General features: G+C 41.9%; 2 protein-coding genes across 2 annotated transcripts in view; one reads left to right on the top strand and one right to left on the bottom strand.

Moving 5' to 3' along the window:
• The window catches only part of rasl10a (RAS-like, family 10, member A), a 72,551-nt gene extending 59,320 nt beyond the window's left edge, over positions 1-13,231 (top strand). The window contains exons 3-4 of the mRNA XM_073065708.1: positions 3,767-3,879; positions 12,973-13,231. Of these exons, the coding sequence (XP_072921809.1) occupies positions 3,767-3,879; positions 12,973-13,007 (148 nt within the window). The 3' untranslated portion in view covers positions 13,008-13,231. The remainder of the gene's footprint in view (positions 1-3,766; positions 3,880-12,972) is intronic.
• Positions 1-22,774, bottom strand: part of gas2l1 (growth arrest-specific 2 like 1) — a 99,039-nt gene that overhangs the window by 29,187 nt on the left and 47,078 nt on the right. Inside the window, exons 3-4 of the mRNA XM_073065704.1 lie at positions 18,128-18,224; positions 6,499-6,889 (exon numbers count right to left, since the gene is read on the bottom strand). Of these exons, the coding sequence (XP_072921805.1) occupies positions 6,499-6,889; positions 18,128-18,224 (488 nt within the window). The remainder of the gene's footprint in view (positions 1-6,498; positions 6,890-18,127; positions 18,225-22,774) is intronic.

Here is a 22,774-nt window from a genome sequence, read left to right as displayed (position 1 = left end):
CCTGGTGGTGAGAGTCCTGAGGCTCCTGTGCCACATTCCTGATGGCAGCAGGAAGAAGAGAGCATGGCCTGGGTGGCGGTGGGGGCGGGGGGGTCCCTGATGATGGATGCTGCTTTCCTGCGGCCACGCTTCATGTAAATATGTTCAATGGTGGGGAGGACGTTACCTGTGATGAACTGGGCCATATCCATTACATTTTGTAGGATTTTCTGTTCGAGGGCATTTGTGTTTCTACACCAGGTTGTGATGCAGCCATCCAATATACTCTCCACCAGACATCTATAGAAGTGTGTCAAGGTTTTCGATACAATGCTGAATCTTTGCAAGCCTCTAAGAAAGTAGACGTACTGCCATGCTTTCTTCATAATTGCCCAGGACAGATCCTCTGAAGTGATAATACTAAGGAATTTAAAGTTGCAGACACTCTCCATCTCTGATCTCTCGATGAGGACTGGCTCGTGAACTTCTTTTCCTCCTCCTGAAGTTAATAATCAGCTCCTTGCTCTTGTGGACAGTGAGGGAGAGGTAATTGTTGTGTCGCCACTCAGCCAGAATTTCAGTCTCCCTCCTACACGCTGACAACTCAGCACCTTTGATCCGGGCTTCGACAGTGGTGTCCTCAGCAAGCTTAAATATGGCATTGGAGATGTGCTCAGCCTCACAGTCGTAAATATAAAGCGAGTAGAGCAGGGGGTAAGCACACAGCCTGGTGGGGCACCTGTGCTGAGGGAGATTGTGGAGGAGATGTCGCTAATCCAAGCTGACGGGGGTCTGCAAGTGAGGAAATCAAGGATCCAAATGCACTAGGAGACGTTGAGGCCCAGGTCTCAATGCAAACGCTGACAGTGGCCTTTCCGCTTGGTGACCTATTGGAAGATGGTTTTGAACGGCTGAAGGGAAGTGAAGGCTTTCAACTAGTCTCAATAAGTTAAGGAAACAAAAACATCTGCAATTTCTGTTATCTACCAACCCTGACTGACTTGCTAAAGATGTGCATTTTTACAGAGACTTTCCGGATCCAAGGAGCTCTCAAGTAGCTTTACTGACTGAATTATTCCTGCTCTGCAGCAGCTTATTTGCAACCAGGAGGCTCCTAGAAATGGCAAGAGATGGAAGTAGGCTTCATTAGTTGAGGATGATAGGACAGCTCTGCTCTGAAATGGTTACGGTGACACTAAGACGCGGGAGATGCTAGTTCAATGTCACTGCATCTCGTGTGGTGGAGATCACCACCATCCAACACTGAAGTGACAGGCAAAATGTTGAAACACCAAGCCACAGCCTTTCGATCCCTAAGGGAGGCGGTCGTTTCTGACCTCATCAGGTGTTGTGTGTGGGCACTGCATACCCCTGGGCAAAAGAAATTCTATGCCCCGAGTTAAAACAACTTTTGAGATGCATTATCTTGCTCAAAAACAGCTGATTTTATGTAACTACTTAAAAAATAAAAACGGCCAGTGGCTGGAGTAAAGCAAAACACACAAAATGCTGGAGGAACTCAGCAAGTCAGGCAGCACCCATGGTAATTAATAAATAGTTGACGTTTGGGGCCGAGACCCTTCTTCAGGAGAGAAAAGTAAGGGAGATGATGCCAGAAGAAAAAAAGATGGGGGTGGGGGAGAAGAGAGAGCCTAGCTGGAAGGTGGTGGGTGAGTGAGACAGGTCAAGGACTGGAGAGGAGAGTGGACCACAAGAGAAAGGGAAGCAGGAGGGGACTCCGGAAGAAGTGACAGGCAGATGAGAGGATCTAACAAAGGTCAGAGTGGGGAATGGAGGAAGATGGGGGTGGGGAGACTCAGTTTACCAGAAGGAGAAACGGATGTTCATGCCAGCAGGTGGTAGGCTATCCAGACGGAATACAAGGTATTGCTACTCCACCCTAAGGATAGTCTCGTCTTGGCACAATGGGTAATATGCCAGAACAGGAATGGGAATGGGATTTAAAACGTAAGTCTCGCTGATGGTGAATGGTGCAGAGATGCTCATTTTTACGGTTACCTTCAAATTAGAGATTTCCTGCGTTCTCAATTGGCCACCTTTCCTTCAAGGTCAGATAAGAATCTCTTAGATGATATTTTAAATTTGAAACCTTTTTTTGATGGATCAATCTCTAATATATATAATAAACTGCTTATGTTTAAGCAGCTTTCTTTACATATTATTAGGCAAGCTTGGGAGCATGATCTGAACATGCAAATCTCTGATGAAGATTGGAATGCCATTTTGAAATTAGTGAATAAATCATCTTTTTGCGCTCACCATTCTTTGGTACAATTTAAAGTGGTACATAGAGCCTATTTGTCTAAAGGGAAATTATCCCATTTTTACTCTGATATTTCTCCAACTTGTGACAAATGTAATTCAGCCAATGCTTCGTTAATTCATATGTTTTGGTTATGTCCCAGCTTAGAAAAATTTTGGAAAGATATATTTTCTACCTTTTCTCAACTTTTTAACACTAACTTTGAACCTAATCCTCTTACTGCTCTCTTTGGTATTCTTGGAACTCAAGATATAACTTTAACTCCCTCGGACTTGTATGTTCTAGCTTTTATATCACTTATGTCGAGAAGACGGATTTTGCTCAAATGGAAAGAAGCAGTCTCTCCTACTCAAATGCAGTGGTTAGAAGACATTATGACTCATCTTCTCCAAACTAAGATTCGGTGTTCTATTTCTAATTCAGTACAGTACTTTTATACGACATCAGGTCCTTTTATGAACTACTACTCTAACTTGTGAAAGGTTTTTTTTCTATGTAGATGTTAATTATGTTAACAACTTAGCGACATCTTTTTAAAAAATATTTGTTCCTTGTTCCTACCCACTGGCTTTCTTGGTAGGGGCTAGATTTATATATATATAAAATTCCTAATGTATACTCTTTATAAATTTGCAGTATTAGTAATCATTACCAGAGTACTATATACATGTATGTTACTCAGTCCTATACAGTTCAATTTTTCTATTGTCTGTATTCTGTTAGTAATTTTTTAATATATAGATATATATATACTCTGTATTTGTTATATATTCTTGTATATATTATAAAAATATTGAAAGAGAGATGCTTGACGAAGTGGTCCCCAATTTACAACAGGTAGTGTCTGGAGTTGGTGGGGAAACAATATTAGATAGGAGAATCACCTTTAAGTCTAAAACCAGTCTAAGTGAGATTAAATACTTTCATTCACTTAGAGGTGATCAAATAAAAGCAACAAATTTGAAGCAGTAGTTGATATTGAGTAACACCACAAAGCCACTATCACTTTACATAAGTTCAAGTTCAAATTTATTGTCATTCAGCCGTTCACACTGTTGTTACTGCCAAATGAAACAACGCTCCTTCAGACCAAGGTGCACACAGAGCACATAACTCACACACAATGTAATATTACCACAAATAAATTAATAATAAGGTGCATAAGATACAAATTTATAAGTAAACATTATAACGCTACAGGCGCTCCATACATCATGAGCTCTGGGTGGTGTCAGGGAGTTCAGTTGTCTTTCAGCCTGGGGGAAGGTAAACCAGCCAGAATCTGGTTTTACGGAGACAGTCAACATATTAGACAAAATAATGAAACCACAGCATTTCCCTTCTCAAGTTAAAGAAAAACAAAATATCTGGTCTTTGGTAATTTACCTATAAGTTGCTAGCATTTTACCCAAAGACAATATTTTGTTTATTAAAATCTATAATAAGCATTGTTAAAAGATCCATTAACATAACACCAACTTTAGGTTGTGTTTTTCTTTACAGGTTTATACTTCTCTGCCACTGCCTGGAAGGCGCTTGTAACATTCTCCCCGTGACTGTGTGTGTTTCCTTCAGGTGCTCCAGTTTCCTCCCACAGTCCAAAGACCTACCTGCAGGTAGGTTAATTGGTCATTGTAGAATGATTAGGCTTGAAATAAACAGGAGATTGCTTTACCTCATGGCTCAAAGGGCTGGAAGAGCCTATTCCGCACTGTATCACAATCAATAAATAAATTTTCACTGAGAGATCTGTTGATAACTCAAAAACTGTGAGAAAATTAAAGTCTAAATGGTCCCCTCAGCTAACCAGGAGTTATAATGAATCTGGATGGGAAATTCTAAAATAACCTGTGTGTCAGTAGATCATCTGTAATACAGTGTCTGCAAGGCTTTGTTAGGAGACAAAGTTCTGTTAAAAAAACAGTGGAAAGTAATTGGAGGATGTTGGTCCCAGGGAGATTTAACATGAGCAGCTTCCGAATATGGAATACAATAGAACTTATAAGGGATACACTTCCTTCTACGCAATCACATTGCCGCAGTGACATGACACATCAGTGCAGTGAAGTGAAAGCTGACCCAAAACGTGGTTTCATAACATGACATAATGATCCCTTGTATTGGAAATTGACACAAACCCACTCGTTACAGTACTGTACAAAAGTCTTAGGCACATATATATAGCTAGGGTGCCTAAAACTTTTGCACAGTACATAGAACATGGAGTAGTACAGCACAGTAAGGTCCTTCGGCCCACAATGTTGTGCCAACCCTTAAACCCTGCCTCCCATATAACCCCCACCTTAAATTCCTCCATATATTGTACTGTAGTAATGTTATATATTGCACTGTACTGCTGCCACAAAAAAAATTCATCACATATGTGAGTGACCTTGCCTGGTGTCTCAAGGCTAGGTTTTGTCTGATCCTGCATCAACATCCCCATCCCACCGCCCCTGTTCCTCCCTCTCTGTCACTGGTCCCACACCCCTCCCATGGCACTCCACCCCCACCATTACCAACATCCTTTTCTCCCACCGGATTTACAAATGCGCTCTCCACTCCATGTTGACAAATACAGTACTGTGCAAAAGTCTTTAGGGATCCTAGCAATGCTGGCATATGCCCAAGTTTTATTTTACTCAGTACAGTACGTCTCCTGAATTAACCCATTGATGACAAACCCCTAAAAATTTACAATATTGTACCACTGACATAACAAAATAAACTAAAGAGCTCAAGGGCCCCTTAATAAATAACTCTTGTTGAGATATACAACAGAAGGTATTTGGTCAAAATTATCGATTTCAATGTCTTCTCGAAGGGCTACAGCCAAAATGTTGACTGTTTATTCATTTCCCTAGATGTTGCCTGACCTACTGAGTTTCTCCAACATTTTGTGTGTGTTGCAATAGATTTTAATGTCTTAAATGGGTGAGATAGATAGGGGACAAGTGTTTGGGAAGGGAATTAGATAGCATTGCATTTTGACAGGTGAAGGCATGGCTGCAGGTGGAATGAAGGAAATAATATCAGGAATGCGCATGTTAGGGCATATTCTGGAGATACGGTAGAAAGCAAATACTAATTTCAACAGCAACCAGTCTTTAGACCTGAACGTGGATTGTAGATGCAATTTAAAATGCAGCTCTGAACAATGATTTTCCTGGAGCTGCGTTTTGAGGTTGGTTGCAACCAAAGAAACATCCCATTTGACCTCAGATGCCTGTATATATATATATATAAATGCAGCATAGAGTCAGTGCGGATTAACATTCATTTTGGGTGTCTGGAGTGTTGTTGCAAAGAAGGAGGTATTAAAATCTATATATAATTCAAAGGAAGCATTGTAGATACACTGTAACTATAGAATTGTCCTGCTGTTACCTTTGATCTTCCACAAATAAAATGTTATGTAATATTGAGCCAGGTAGACATCTTCTTCCAATAGTGTCTCCTGCATGCTGACTAAAATACTTCTATATCCACCAGCGTCAGTGTCTCTCCAGTGACTGCGTTCACAGTCACAACAGTGCAAAAGTCCATAAATGTCATTTTTATATTACATAATTTTATAGGTGGCTACTCAGCCCATAAAGTCTATCCCAACTCTCTAAACAATCTCCTTAATCCCATTCCTCAACTTGAATGTTTGTAATCTGCAAATTAATGTGCAATGCAGAAATCAGAAGCTTCTGGAAAGTTCTAACTAGCAGCAGACAGGACCTGCTAAGAACTTGGGAACATTTACTAGTATTTTCAGATTGGGGCATTATCTGATCAAAAACCATTGCAGGTCACAGTATGAACAACAGATTAAGGAAGTTTCAGATAATGATTTTTATACTGATAAGGTAGAACTACTTTATGGAACCTCAAAAATCTTATTTTGAATAAAGTACATTCAACTACTCAAATTGTGGATGGAGAATTCAATAAGCAGTTATCTGAACAGCCAAAACATTCCCGATCAGCAAGGATTTATGTGGTGTCTCCACAGCCTTGTAAATACATCACCAACGCTTTCTTCTATGAGTGAATGGAAACTAAGATATCTATTGGTGTAGGCCAAATGCAGTCACATGTTAAGCCACCATTTCAGTTTCCACAAGGGGGCAAACTGAAGAGTGGATCCAAGAACGAAGTTATCAAAATCAAAAAGACAGTAAATCTGAAGCTCATCATGCTGAATTAAAAGCCACACTTCCTGAAATTATTAAAAGAACGCGAGTTACCTCCCAGGACCAGAAATCCTTGGTTCTGACCATTCGTATGACCGAGATGAGACAGTCCTTCCTGGGTCTGGTGTTTGCTGGAAGCGCTTATTTGCCAACTCAGCTGGATTGCCAGATGTACTCAGAAACCTTGGTGTCTCACTTTTGTTTCCACTGTTAGTTGGGCTGAATGGTCTGTCCCGTGTTGCGGCAGATAATCCATTTTGTTTCACGGCTGACAACTCCGCCGCAGAGGTTGTCCGCTTGTCCACGTGCCTAGCATTATCAGGTAGCCTTGAGATATTCGGGCCTTCGGAGAAGCGATGCGGTCCGGGACTTGGGGCTCTGGAGGCGAGAGGGCTGTTGCTCAGGGAAGTCTTGGACTGAGGTTTCACTGGCTGATAGCGATGTGCTGTGGAAGTTAAAAAGTATGTGTCTGAATGATACAGTCATGTACAACACACACAATATTAGGACCTAGATCCGGAACAGTTCAATGAACCACTGACATAAAGTTCAAAGATTCAAAGTGCATTTATTATCAACAAATGTACAGATGACACAACCTTGAGACTTGTTTGCTTAATGGGCAGTCGCAAAGCAAGAAACCTGAAAGAACCCAGTGAATAAAAAGACCAACGCCCAGTGCCCACAGAGAGAAAAAACAAATCATGCAAACAATAGAATGAGTGACAACAACAGCATTCTGAACCAAATTGAGTCCTTAGATCAAAATCCAAAAGTTGTAAATAGATATTCCTGAAAACACTGCTTAGATGCTATTACTAAAATTTTATACTGTGATTCAGTAATAAAGACAATGGTCGTTTATAAAGCCTTGACCAAGTAAAATAAAAACCACTAAGCCTCCCTATTTCACTTGCCTTTTCCCAGATCAGATTTTGTTGCTAAGCTTTTCCCACCTTTAACTTCCTGGACATCGTCGGCCACCTCAGCTCATGGTTTCAAGGGGCCCATTTCTTGGCCATGATATTTACTCTCTCTTTGGCATGACCCCATCAACTCTTACCAATTTTAAAAAAAATATATATAAATCGAGGCGCTCTAGGAAGCATTCTAAATGGATGCACGGTGGATTGGTACGGCAACTGCTCTGCATGTGACCACAAGCAGGTGTAGACACAGCACAGGAACCAGCCTCCTCGCTATGGATTCAGTCTGTACTTCTCACTTCCTCAAAAAAAAAGTAACCCACATATTCAAATACCTCACCCAGCGTGGACATCCTCTCTTCTCCCCACTCACATTGGGCAGAAGATACAAAGGTTTGAAAGGGCATACCACCAGGCTCAAGGACAGCTTCTATCCCGCTGTTATCAGACTCTTGTTCTCATAATCTATCCAGTAATAATCTTGCACTTTATTGTTTACCAATACTGCACTTTTACAGTAGCTTTTATGCTTTATTCAGCATGGTTATTGTTTTAGCTTATTCTAGCCCAGTGCACTGCGTAAAGATTTGATCTGTATTTACAGTATCCCTGCCAGTTTCTTTCAACCTCCACAAAGTTTAACAATGTCATCTAAAAAAGTGTGAGCCTATGTTATTTTCTGCCATTATTAAGCCATGTGGAAGATTTTTTTTTGAGTGAAATTCAACTTCAGTGTGTGAGGTAGGGGTGGTGGGAGATTCTGGGAGAAGGTTATGCAGGTGATAAGCAAAATAGGAATTCTTCAGTGGAAAAGGAAGATCAAGCAGGCTATGCAACAGACAGCCAAAGTTTTATCAAAACTGAATCTCAGGCCAGCCTACATCAGCCTCAGCACAGTGTAGGCTTTACACTGGTGTGTGGAACTGAAGTGGCAGGTTGAAAGAATGCAACACGAGGATGATTCTGGGAATGAGGGGGTTAACACGAGGAGCGTTTGGCAGCTTTGGGCCTGTGCTCACTGGAATTTAGAAGTATCTCACTGAAACCTACCCAATGTTGAAAGGACTAGACAGGGTGGATGTGGAGAGGATGTTCCCTATGGTGGGGGTGTCCAGAACTAGAGGGCACAGCCTCAAAATTGAGGGGTGACCCTCTAGAACAGAGGCAAGAAGGAATTTTTTTTTAAGCCAGAGAGTAGTAAATCTGTGGAATGCTCTGTCACAGGCTGGGGTTGAGGCCAAGTACATGGGTATATTTAAGGCAGAAATTGATCGTTTCTTTATCGGTCAGAGCATCAAAGGATATGGCAAGAAGGCAGGTGTTTGGAGTTGAGTGGGATCTGGGTTCAGCCATGATGGAATGGGGAAGCAGACTCGATGGGCTGAAGGATCCAATTCTGCTCCTATGACTTATGCGCTTATTATGCTAACACACTGTCTCGCTGGTAGGGGCCATTGTAGACAGGGCAAGGGAGTCAAACAACAAGGGCGATTGGAAGAAACTAAAGAGGGAACTACAATAATAATAACTACATTTATATCGCACCCTTCACACATTAAGATTGAAGCTCAAATTATCTTACATAGATTGTAAAGATAAATCAACATATGCATAAAATGAGACAACTGAAAATAATAAGTAAAAAGAAACATTATATTGAATAAAATGTAATTGAATATACCAAACTATATAAACATAATCAATATCAACAGGCGTTAAGTAATCCGATTAGTAGGCCAAATAAAAGAAAGGTTTTAAAGAAATGTTTTGAAAAGTTCTACTCTACTAGAATGTCAGAGGCAAAGTTTTACACAAAGACTGGTGAATGCATGAAATGGTCTGTCAGGTGTGGTGGTAAACGCAGATACATTAGGGCAGGGGTTCCCAACCTGGAGTCTATGGACCCCTCAGATAATGGGAGGGGTCCATGGCATTAAATAAAGGTAGAAACCCCTGCATTAGGGGCATTTAAGAAACTTAAACTGGCACATGGATGATAGAAAAAGAGGGCTATGTAGGGGAAAGGGTTAAATTGATCTGAGAATAGGTTAAAGTGGGCCACTTGGTCTATACTGTGCCGGAATGTTCTTTTTTCTTTCAACTGTGGTTCTGGTACTGTTGGGAGCCTGTGATCTACAGTTTGATGGAGTGTTTTCGGAGCGATTGAGCAATATGGCGCCTTGCTGTCTCTGAGGAGATTCTGGGAAGTGAGTGGTCTGGAGGCCAAGAAGCTTAGAGACGGGGTTCAAGGTCGACTCCATTTCTTGCTGAAAGAAGTTCTGGGCCTGCGGTTTGTGGATTGGACTCTTTCGATTGTGTGCTTTTATACTGTGTGTTTGCTTGTTCTTTCTTGTTGCTGCTTCTGCATTTTGGGGGAGTTTTCGTGCGAGGAGGGCTGATGTTCTTGTGCCATTTGCGCAATTTGTTTTCTTTGCACGTGGGAGGTTGATGCTTTTCTTTGAATATGACTTTCTTTGAGAAGACAAATGTCAGGGTTGTATACTGCACACATACTCGGTTAATAAATGTACTTTGAAATTTAAGTTCTGTTCTCATCAACTGCACCCAGATTCTACCACACGTCTGCACATTTGCGGCAATTCCCAGGGACCAATCAACTTGGCAACCTGCACACCTTTGGGGTGTGAAAGGAAACCAGTAGGGTAACAGGCAGACTCCACATGGACAGCAGTCTAGGTCAGGATTCAACCTGCATTATTGGAACTTTGAAGCAGCAGCTCAACTAGCTGTGGCATGATGTGCATTTGTTTCAGAGTGCCCTTCATCTGGAGTGTTATCCTTCATTTAGCAAAAATAACTCGAAGATATTTACGTAAATGATCTTATGCAGCAGTCCTGCAAGAGAAATGGTAGGTTAGTTGACAGGTCAGAGACTAGAACAAAAACTTAACACTGTTCATTAAATAACAAATAATCCAATTATTCTTTCAAATTAGCAATGAATAGCACATTTGGTTTATTATTAAAACACAGATGGTCAGATCACAGTGAACAATTTATCATGAGTTTATGCCGTAGTTATACTAGATTAAATGAATTTCAAGACTTACTAAATAAACTAGATTAGATACTCTAGATTAGATCGGATGAGTCGAAGGAAATGAAATGCAAATTCCTGATGGTGCATGTTCTGACCTGTGTATGTCTGCCAAATTTCTGCTGGTATGAACAAAATTCCCATCCAAAAGTGGGAATATACACCAAACGATAATTGTAATTATTGGAAATGGGATAGAACATCATGAAGATGGTGCCAGTGAACAAGACGGCATTCTTCAGACAGAAGTGATGACTCTTACTTCTTCTGCTGCTGCTTCTTTTAAGAGACTCCTGGACAGGTACACGGAGCTTAGAAAAATAGAGGTAACCCTAGGTAATTTCTAAGGTAAGGTCATGTTTGGCACAGCTTTGTGGGCTGAAGGGCCTGTATTGTGCTGTAGCTTTTCTAGGTTTCTATATTTCTTTCAAATACGGTTCTGCTACTGTTGGAGCCTGTCGTCTACACGTTGGTGGTGTGTCTTTGGATGATCTGGCGCTTTGCTGTCTCTGAAGGAGTTTGGTGGGTTTCCAAGCAAAGTGTGCAGCCTGGAGGCAATGAAACTTGGAGATGGGCGCGAGACCATGATCGACTCCATTTCTCACTGATCTCCCCAATTAAAGGGCCGAGGAAGATTGAAATTGGGAAGAATGAGAGCGGAAGTTCAGCGTTATCTCCTTACCCCTCTCGCTCGACGCTGCAGGAGGATGGTGCAAGGTTTCAATCAATGCGGTTGGTGGAATGCACTCTGGTTCGTGTCATGATGTTTCTAGTTGCTCCTCTTTCGTTGCTATTTTGTGCGATTTTGCTTGGGGAGGACTGGCTCCGTGGCCTATGGTCAGCGGGCGACCCAGCACTGAACTGAACTGAGCACTCCTACACTGCTTTAATGACTTTGTGGTTTGATGTTTTGTATTTTGTGCTTTTCACCCCTTGCTTTGCTCTTTGCGTGATTTCTTTTTTTGCACGTTGGGGGTTCCGTGGTTTGTTTTGTGGCTGTCTGTGGGAAGATGAATCTCAGGGTTGTATACTGCATACATACTTTGATAATAAATGTACTTTGTATCTTGATCATAAGGTCTGATACAACACTACACTTGTGGAGAAGTTTAATCTACGCAGACTGGACAAACTAAATTTTAATCATAGGGCAGATGACCGATCCTTGGAACCTGCGTGCCCTGGGGCAGACATCACGAGTATGCAGATCTGTGTAGAGAAAATCAGTGAACGATGAGAAGAGAGTCCAGCTCAGATGGTTTTATAGATCCTCACGTTCAGGAACCAGAGGAAAAGACGACTTTCACATTGCAGAATGAAAAAGCGTTCATTGGTAACCTGGATGTATGGCATATTTTATATTGTGTTTGAAAGCTTGTTATTGAATCTGAAACAAAGTGAACAAAGGAAATTTATATAAATGAATAATCTACAATTTGCAAAGCGGATGCATTCCCGAAAAAACACCAAAACCCAACAGGAAAAGTAGTCTGTCTATAGCTGACAGGAGAAATTACTGATAGCACTAAATCTAAAAAAAGAGGCTTATAACATTGACGGAAATAATAGTAAGCCTGTGGATTAGGAGCACTTTAGAATGCAGCAGGGGAGCAGCAAAACTTGAAAGAGGATAATTGATATGTAAACTGTCAAGAAACTTAATGACAAATTGCAAGATCTTCTACAGATGCACGAAAAGGAAAGTATTAGCCAGGGCAAATGTGGGCTCTGGGCAGATTTCTAATGTGAAATAAAGAAACAGCAAAGGAGTTAAATACATTGTGTCTGTATTCATGGAACAAAAAAAAATCTGCCAAAAATCGAAAGGGATAGCAAGGTTGAAGAACTGAAGGAAATTAGAATTAGTGGATTTTAAAAAAAAGGATGGGAAAGGTTGGCAGGATAAAGCCCGAAGGAGCAGAAAGGCCAACCAATGTACTTCCCAGAGTTTTATAAAACATGACTATGGTCAGTGGATGCTTTGGTTACCATCCTACATTCCAAAATGGTAACAAAGGATTGGAAGGAAGCAAATGTAACCCCACTATTCAGAGAGCGAAAACATGGACCTACAAATGAACCTAGGGGTTCTCAGCAATTTTTTTATGCCATGGATCAATACCATCAAGCACAGGGTCTGCAGACCCCAGGCTGGGAACCCCTGTTCTAAACCATCACCGGAAGTGCATGGCCAACTACAATCACAACAATAATTCACCTTAAAGAGTAAATAACTTTAAGGTGTTGGGAGGAAAGAATGGTGGATGTCGGAGCCAGGTTTTTGTTTAAATAGAGAGAAATGTGTGTGGAATACCCTGATAGAGGCAGATACATCAGGGACATTTAAAAGACCATTAGAGAGGCACAAGGATGAAAGAAAAATTGAGGGTTATATGTGAAAGAAGAGTTAGATTGATCTTGGAGCAAGTTAGAGGGTTGGCACAACATCATGGGCTGAAGGGCCTGTACTGTGCTATGCTCTTTCTTCCTGCACATGCAGCCTAACCTGCCAAATATTGCCATCTTTTTCCATTCTTGTTTCAGATTCCCAGCATCTGCAGATAAGTGCTTCCTTCTGATCTCCAGCCAAATCACTACGAGAGGACAGGACCAAGTCTGGCTGATTACTCTTATTCTAGTTAGCTGAAGGGCTCTGACACGATCCGTTCCAGCCTTACAAGAAAAGGCATTGTGACCAACGTGCTGTACTGGTGTTTTGACGGGAACCATGGAAATGAAGCAGATAATGAGGCCAACACCTCTAAGCAGAAAAAGGTGAAGCAATGGAAATTTTTACTTGTCATAAAGATTTAACGATTGCAACCATTAACGAGCTGAAGTTTTTTTTAATTGTTTGTGAGAACTCATGGTAGGCCTAGGTTCCAAAAAGCAGTAATTATGCAGCTGGGCCAGTTCAGCTGATTCTACCTCGAGAGCTTCATAACAAGCAGGCTAAGTTAAATGCCTAAGCTACACACCCAAGCTACAGGGACAAGCTGCAGCCTGACGACAGGAAATGATTTTGAAATGTGATGGGTGATCGAGTTTAATTTATTTTGGTGATCTGTGAGACTCGGGGCCCCACACTCAAGCCCAACCCTGCTCACACCCAACAGTCACTTTACTTTCTGTTCATCGTGGGTTTCTGTTGCTCAGCCCCCATTTCCCTTCAGCCTAAAGGCGCAGGCCTGCCTTTCCGTACCACAATGGGCACTTTTTAAAGAAGACACTGCCACAACGTTGGATTGGAGATTTCTGGAGCGACAGTGAAGAAACTGATGACCATCCACAGCACAGTGGCATACAACCCCAAAGTTCAAAGTGAATTTATTATCAAAGTACAGATATGTCATCGTATACCACCCTGAGGTTCATTTATTTGCGGACATACTCGATAAGTCCATAATAAAATAATAACTATAATAAAAGCTTGGATGTTCAACCAGCGTGCAAAAAACAACAAACTGTGCAAATAATAGATAGGAAAAAAGAAAGAAATAATAAATAAATAAATTAATAGATATCGAGAACATGAGATGGAGAGTCCTTGAAAGTGAGTCCATGATATGATTGAATTCATACTGCAATTTGAGAGGGAGAAACACAAGTCACATGTATCAGTGGAACAAAGGGAATTACAGAATCACGAGAGAGGAGCTTGCCCAGGTGGATTGGCGGAGGATACTGGCGGGAAGGATGGCAAGCAGAGGTGGCTGAAATTTCTGAGAATAGTTCACAAGGCGCAAAGTAGGTATGTCCCACAGACGAAGCAGTTCTCAAATGGCAGGGGTAGGCAACTGTGGTGGACAAGGGAAGTTAAGGACTGCATAAAAGCCAAGTAAACAGCATACAAGGTAGCAAAAGTGAGTGGGCAAAAGTGAACTTAATGAGTGGGAAGTTAAATGATTGGGAAGCTTTTAAAATCCAATAAAAGGCAACTAAAAAGGCTATAAAAAGGGAAAAGATTAAACATGAGGGCAAATTAGCCAATAATATAAAACAGGATACTAAAAGTTTTTTCAGTTATATAAAGAGTAAAAGGGAGGTGAGACTTGACATTGGACCACTGGAAAATGATGCTGGTGGGACAACGAAATGGCAGATGAACTTGATGAATACTTAGGAACAGTATTCACTGCGGAAGACGCTAGCAGGGTTTCAGAGGTCTGTTAGTGTCAAGGAGCAAGAGTGAGTGTCATTGCTATTATGAAGGAAAAAGTGCTAGGCAAACTCCTGAGAGAGGTTGTTGCAGAGATAACAGATGCATTGCTCATGATCTTTCAAGAGTCACTTTATTCTGGCATGGTCCCGGAGGGCTGGAAAATTGAAAATATCACTCCACTCTTTAAGAAGGGAGAAGGCAAAAGAAAGGAAATTATAGGCCAGTAGGTTGGGAAAGTGTTGGAATCTATTACTAAGGATGAGGTTTCGGGCTACTTGGAGACTAATGATAAAATACGTCAAAGTCAGCATGGTTTCTATAAAGGGAAATCTGTAAGGACTTCTACGAGGAAGTAACAAGCAGGGTGGGCAAAGGAGAGGCAGTGAATGTCATTTACTAGGATTTTCAGAAGGTATTTGATAAGGTACCACACAAGGTTGCTTAACAAGACAAAATCCTATGGCGTCATAGGAAAGATACTGACATGGCTAGAGGAAATGCTGACAAGCAGGAGGCAGCAAGTGGGAACAAAAGGGGCCTTTTCTGGTTGGCTGCTGGTGACTAGTGGTGTTCCACAGGGGTCAATATCGGGTCTGCTACTTCTCACATTGTCAATGATTTAGGTAACGCAATTGATGGCTTTGTGGCAATGCTTGCAGATGATACAAAGATAGGTGGAGGGGTAGGTAGTGCTGAGGAAGCAATGTGATTGCAGCAGGACTTAGACAAATTGGAAGAATGGGTAAAAAGGTGGCAGAGGGAATACTGTGTTGGGAATTGTATGATGATGCATTTTGGTAAAAGCAACAGAAGTGCTTATCTAAATGGGGAGAAAATGCAAACATCAGAGGTGCAAAGGGTCTTAGAAGTCCTTGTGCAAGACTCTCAGAAGGTTAATTTATAGGTTGAGTCTGTGGTAAAGAAGGAAAATGCAATGTTGGCATTTATTTCAAGGGGAATAGAATACTAAAACAAGGAGATAATGCTAAGCCTTTATAAGACACTAGTCAGGCCACACTTAAGAGTATCATCAAGATTTGGGCCCTATATCTCAGAAAGGATGTGTTGTCATTGGAGAGAGTCCAGAGTAGGTTCATGAGGATGATTCCAGGAATGAAGGGGTTAACATATAAGGCGAGTTCGGCAGCTTTGGGCCTGTACTCACTGAAATTTAGAAGAATGTGGGGGGTGGGGGAATGATCTCATTGAAACTTACCAAATGTTGAAAGGACTAGATAAAGTGGATGTGGAGAGGATGGTTCCTGTGGTGGGGGTACCCAGAACTAGAGGGCACAGCCTCAAGATTGAGGGGTGACTTTTTAGAACACAGGCAAGGAGGATTTTTTTTTTAGCTAAACAGTAGTGAATCTGTGGAACACTTTACCACAGACTGTGGTGGAGACCATGTCTGTGGGTATATTTAAACCAGAAGCTGATATTTTCCTGATTGGTCAGGGCATCAAAGGATATGGCGAGAAGGCAGGTGTATGGGGTTGAGTGGGATCTGGGATAAGCCAGGAGGGTACAGCAGAGCGGACTCATTGGGCAGAAAGGCTTAATTCTGCTCCTATGTCTTATGGTCTTACAAGATTGTCAGGACATTTCAGCGATGGGGCAAGTGAAGTTGAGCTAAGTTGTGCCCTCTGCTTCAAGACCCTGATGGTTGAGGGGTAAGTAACTGTTCCCGAACCTGGTGGTGAGAGTCCTCGGACTCCAGTACCTTCTTCCTGATGGCAGCAGCAAGAAGACAGCATAGTCTGGATGGGGGGTGTCCCTGATTATGGATGCTACTTTCCTGCAACAACCCTCCATGTAGATGTGCTCAGTAGTGGGGAGAGCTTTACCCGTGGGCTTTATCCAACACTTCTTGCTGGCTTCTCCATTCAAGGGCATTGGTGTTTCATACCAGGGTGTGATGCAGACAGTCAATATACTCTTCACCACACATCTGTAGATGTTTGTCAAAGATTCAGCCATGCTTTCTTAATAATTGCTGGGCCCAGGGCAGGTCCTCCAAAGTGGTAACATGAAGGAATTTGAAGTTGCTGGCCCTCTTCCCCTCTGATCGTCCGATGCCCCTCTGGTTTCCTCCTCCTGAAGTCAATAATTTGACTCTTTGGTCTTGCTGACATTGAGTAAGAGGTTGTTGTCATGGTACCACTCAGCCAGATTTTCAGTCTCCCTCCTGCATACCAACAGATCACCACCTTGGATTCAGCCTACGACAGCAAGCTTGAATATGGCATTGGAACTGTACTTGGACACACAGTCATTAGTGTAAAGTGAGCAGAGCAGGGGGCTAAGCACACAGTTTGTGGTGCCCCTGTGCTGGAGAAGATTATGGAGGAGATGTTGTTGCCAATCCAGACTGACTGGCATTTGAAAGTGAGGAAATTGAGGATCCAATCGAGGCCAAGGTCTTGATTAGTTTTGAACGGCTGATGTTATTGAATGCCGAGCCGTAGTCAATAAAGAGCATTCTGATGCATACCTCTTTGCTGTCCAGATGCTCCAGGGTTGAATGAAGAGCCAACAAGAACCCTGCAGATGTTGGTGTTGCTCATCCTCCCCCATGACAAAGGCCACAGACGAGAGGTGCTGCTGGCATAGCCTGGAGCAGTAAATGAGTTATGATTACAGATGCCCACGCTCTGTTAATGTCTGAGGAATAAGCTGGATGCATTCCAAATGATAATTCAGTTAAACTTATTTATCAATTTATCTGCTACTTTCATGTTGACAAGCTGCATTTAGCTTATTGCAAGTCCAAGATGACATTAAACATGAACTGAAATCACACTGGTGATCACAGCTTGTTATAGGAATCCACAAGGTAAACAACATTCCCTCCAATTACTTTATAGACATGTGGGCCAATTACTGCTCTGAGCAAGAAATCTACCCCCCACCCCCCCGCCCACACAGACTGAGAAATTCACGGCACTTTAAATGATTTCTCTTCTCATATGCATACATTGAATATTTAGAACAAAAAATGAAAAATCACATACTTTGATTTTTTTAATTAATTGGAGGGTATAATGAAATACAGTAGAACAAAGAAAATCTTTCACTTTCTGTAAACTTTTAAAGTTAGACAGAGTTGGCATTCAGCGGTCTGACGGCTTACTAACAATGAGCTACCGACTTCCATTCTGTGTTTATTGTTACAATTTGTAACAGTGTTGTAACTTGAAACAATGACAACGTAAATACATTGAAGCTCTAAAACTTTTCAAAGTAAAGGTTGTGGTATATTTATTATTTGCAAAATTTATGGGTTCTATTCGTTAATGCACAATTAATTATAGGATATGTCACAACTGTATTAACAGATGTCAGAATTGTATTTGCATAATTTCAAATCTATATTAACATTAGATAAAAGAATATTCCAGCTGCGTGGCAACGAGGGGTATGCGCACGGGAGCATTTCAGTGACCGTGTGGCCGCATACTCACGCAGTTTAGAGGGCACAGTGAAAGTGAAAGAGAGGAAATGGCACGAACTGGAATCCCTCTTCACGAAGGTACTTACTTGACGATGCACACCTACAGGGATCATGCTTGTTGAGATAGTGCTCAAGGGTATCCCAGCCTCCTCCAACACGTACCATCACGTGATTCCTCAGAACCTGCCGGAAGAACAGAAAGTAAACTGCTGATCTCCAAAGTACATAAATAAATGCTTTAAAAAAGCAATCAATGCATTTGTATTATTCTTTAGTTAATTCAGATGTGAGGGTTCATACAGGGGATCAAAAGGTTACCGGAAAAGGTAACAGTAGCCATTTCACATCACAGAGTATCGGGTCACAGTTCACAATGACAAGGTCAAGAACTTTATTTATGGATTTTTAAAATAATGTAGTAATTTTCCAAAACACTTTACGCTAACAACATTTATTTATACCACTCACGGTTTTTTGCCCTATATCCCTGGCAAAAGTTCTCCCCACCGGCACCCACAGATCCTACTAGAGCAGGGGTTCCCAATCTGGGCTCCATGGACCCCTTGGTTAATGGTAAGGGTCCACGGCTTAAAAATGTTGGGAACCCCGGTATTAGGGGCAACTTAAAGTGATCTACTAATCTACCAACCCACATGTCATGAGGACAAGGAAGAAACTGAATCTCACAGAGTTACTAGGAGAACATTCAAACTCCACACAGTTAGCATCCAAGGTCAGAACAGAACCAGGTCAGTGGGATTGTGAGGCAGTGGTTCTACTAACTAGGCCCACAAAATTCCAGAGAAGGGGCTTGGCATCTGAGTAGGGTCACCATGGGGGGGGGGTGCAGGGGTGCAGTCTTGGTGGCCTTATCAGACACCTCAGAGCACACAGAGATGGAGCACAAGCAAGCTCCCCTTGCTCATGAAGGTAGGACCTGATCTTGCCGCAGTTGACAGGGAGGAAGTGACTTGTGAATCTTTAAACAATCCCTGGTAATAGGCCAGACATCCATCAGAGGCGCTTAACAGGAGCACTGCGTATGCAGGGCCCTTAGTATTATCAAGGAACCCAGACATCCATCCAGCATGCTCTTTGACTTTCTACCATCCAGCAGCAGACGCCAATGCATCAAGACAACACTGCTGAGGATGGGAAACACAGTTTCTTCCCTCAGGCCGTTAGCTTTCTGAACTTCCTGCTGCATCACAGTCGAGGTGTCATTGAGATAATCTGTACTGTACCCTTCAATATTTAATTTATGCACTTCGCTTTGTCTATCTATGCACAGTTCATTTGTTGACCTAATTCTTACTTTCCTAAGTCATTGTGTGTTATATGCACTATTGTGCTTTACACCCTGGTCCGGAGACACGCCTCATTTGGCAGTATACATGTATATAGTAAAATGACAATAAACTTGACTTGATCTGATAGAGGACAAAAAGTTCCATCATATTTTTTTTAATATATATAGTTACTTCTTACACTCATTTCTCTTTAGACTTTAGAACAAGCTCACTTTTCTAAGGGCAAGTTTAAAATCAATTTGAGTGCAGAGGTGTAGAACTATAAGAAAAGGACACCCAGAGGTCTGAGTTGTTGGGTGACTAACCAAACAGGTTATCAGAACCTTATCTTATTACTCAGTCAGAAAGGCTCTGAAATGCCCTAAACCAATTGTCTGTTTCTTTCCTCTGCGGCTTACTTGATTTTCCCATTCCTCAGATGGCCGAACCCCCAGGCTTTATATCTGATGTTTACTCTACTGATTGTCCCCTTTGATGATCTTTCCACCTCAGTGACTCACCCCCTCTCTGGACCTCACATTCAATGTAATTTTCACTCTGCTGTTGAGTAATAACCAATGACACATTGCTTATTGATGACTAGTCTGGTAATGGGCAAAACTTCAAAAGCACAGAAAAAGCCTTGCAGCAGACTTCATTTAATGCATGATTTAGGATATGCTCAACTTAATGCAAAAGCAGCAACTCAGGCTACATCCACACTACGCCGGATAAATCTGTAACCGAAGCTTTTTCCTCTTTGTTTTTACCCTCCGTCCACAATAAAACGGCGTTTTCGTCCCCCAAAACTGGAGCTTTTCAGAAACGCTTTCCAGGGTGGGTATTTTTGAAAACGCTGCTTCGGCAGATCAGTGTGGACGGAGTAACCAGAGACTTTTGAAAACACTGTCAGACGGCAGCGCGCTATTTCATTGTTTTCTTGAACGCAACCTAACAATTTCAGAACAGATGGAAAAGAGACTGAAGCCAGAAGAGTTAGAAATGTACTCACCAAATACTTTGACCCATAACTTACTGAATAAATAAGTATACTGTACTCACTTTGCTGTTTTCTGTCCTTGCTCGTATGAAGGAGGTTTACATATTTATGCAAGTACTTCTCTGACAATAGATGTGTAACAGCCTAGTGTAACATTGTATGGAAATACAAGATAACACTGATGCAGACATGTTTTATACATTTAACAAGGGGCTTTGTTAATGCAACAGATTTAGTCAGTTTTTCAATGTTCGTCGTCAACCGGGTCAATCTGTCCGTGAACTCCCTGTCGGTTGCCGCCATATGCTCCAGTATTTGTTTTTTTTAAGTTTTAAGTTCTCCTGCGCGGGAGCCAACAGCAGTCCGTCGTTTTAAGTTTTTCTAGTCTGTAACTACACAAACGTACACTTTTACCGTGAGATTCGACACCAAACATGTTGCTTGTTTTCGGTAGATGTGTCCTGCGCATGCGCAGGAGGAGGAGATTCACCGAAATCTCCATTTCAGTGTGGATAGAGATATTTTCAAAAACGCATAGTGTGCATGCCTATTGTTTTTACGCGAAACCAGTGCTTTCAAAATTATCCGGTCTAGTGTGGATGTAGCCTCACTCTGCCAATCTGAACCTTATCTAGTTCTCCTTTAATATTGCCAGTGTAAGTTAACTGTGTTTACCTTTTTTCCCCAATTTTTAAGACATGTAAGTGTGGGCCAGAGATGCGTCTCTACCAGAGGAGGTGGAATGCGTTCCTTCCCTCTGCTAGCCTGCAGGTCACCCTTGGGCAAGGTGTAGTACCTGCTTAGATTCCCCCCCACTTCCCACCCTGATTAGGGTCATGTGAAACCACGGGAGAAGGTGGTGGATGGTCATATGAGCAGCTGGAGCATATCACAAGTCCTGGTTATGTGACCACTGATGCCAAGCGGACAATCTCTGGAGCAGGGTTTCCCAACTATGGTCCATAGGTCCCTCAGTTAATGATAGGGGTCCATGGCATGAAAAATGTTGGGGAGCCCCTACTCTGAAGAGCTCTGATGGGGTCCCTCATCTTGTAAAGTCACTGCCCAGAAGGTGGCAATGGCACACCACTTCTGTAGAAAAATTTGCCAAGAACAACCGTGGTCACGGAAAGACCACGATCGCCCACATCATATGACACGGCACATAATGATGACGGTGAATTCATGACGATGTTGTATTCACCCAAAGCATCTTTTTAAAGTAACAAATACACAGTCATCGCAGCATTGAAAACATCTGGGCAAATAACGATCAATCCCGTGCGACAGGGGACCCACAAAAGGTGGAGTCATCGAATGAAACTTCACAGAGACAGGATCTTCAGTTCATGAGGTCTGCACTGGCTGTTAACCACCCTTTTACGTTAATCCTACATTAGTCCCTTCTTTTATTCTTCCTTCATGCTCACGATAGCGTCATGGTTAGCACAACGCTTTATAGTACAGGCAACCTGGGTTCAATTCCTGCCGCTGCATTCTCCCCATGACCGTGTGGGTTTCCTCTCACAGTCCAAAACTAGGTTAATTGGTCATTATAAATTGTCCCGTGATCAGTCCAGGATTAAATTGGGGGATTGCTGGGCAGCTTGGCTTGAAGGGCTGGAAGTGTGCACTGTATCGGAATAAATAAATAAATAAGCTCTCCTAATTAATAAATTCATTAACAGAATCGAGTGAACGTTAGAAACAGAAACAATACCACCTTGGAGTGAACAGAGCTAGCAATTAAAAGAGGGCACCCACATAATGAACTAGATTGTTGCCTCATTTAATTTCAAACATTCTTGCCTTTATGGGACCAAACCAGAAGCCATTCAGTCCATCACATCTGTGCCAGCTCCTCAAATGAGGAATCCTATTCCCTTACTCCTTTCCCCATGATCCTGCAATTTTATATCTACTATTACTGATCCACTTCTCTTTAGAAAGATATTAAAATCACACTTTTAGAGAGTGCATTCCAGATCAAAGTAACTTTATAAATGAATACATGCATAATTATATTAAAATAGCATTGACTTGAAGCACAAAGCATGTATTTGATTCCCTATCGGTAGTAATATATGATCCTATGACTAAATGGGACCAGGACAACTGGGTAAAAAGCTGAACATGAACCTGATGGGCTGAATGGCCTGCTTCTGTACTGCACCACTTTATTATAACAATAATGAATTTGTGCAGAACTCAGATTTTTTTTTGTATTTTCTTATTTACAAAAGGATTTCTATTTTGACCACCCCGACAGACGTCACATCCACTGGAAATAACTTTGAGTCTGTGATTGGAGTGAGGGGTCGCTCCCTCATAGCAGCTGTACCTTGAGGAGTCAAAAGTAAGATCCTTGGAGTGGGATTTACAGGAGAAAGCAACGTGTTTGTTAGGAAATACAAACTCCTCCACAAGCAAGCACTCTAAAAGTG

This window comes from Hemitrygon akajei, chromosome 14 (genome assembly GCF_048418815.1).
Source record: "Hemitrygon akajei chromosome 14, sHemAka1.3, whole genome shotgun sequence".
Lineage (NCBI taxonomy): Eukaryota > Metazoa > Chordata > Chondrichthyes > Myliobatiformes > Dasyatidae > Hemitrygon > Hemitrygon akajei.
The sequence above is the reverse complement of the archived record's forward strand: the minus strand, read 5'-3'. Positions and strand labels throughout refer to the sequence as shown.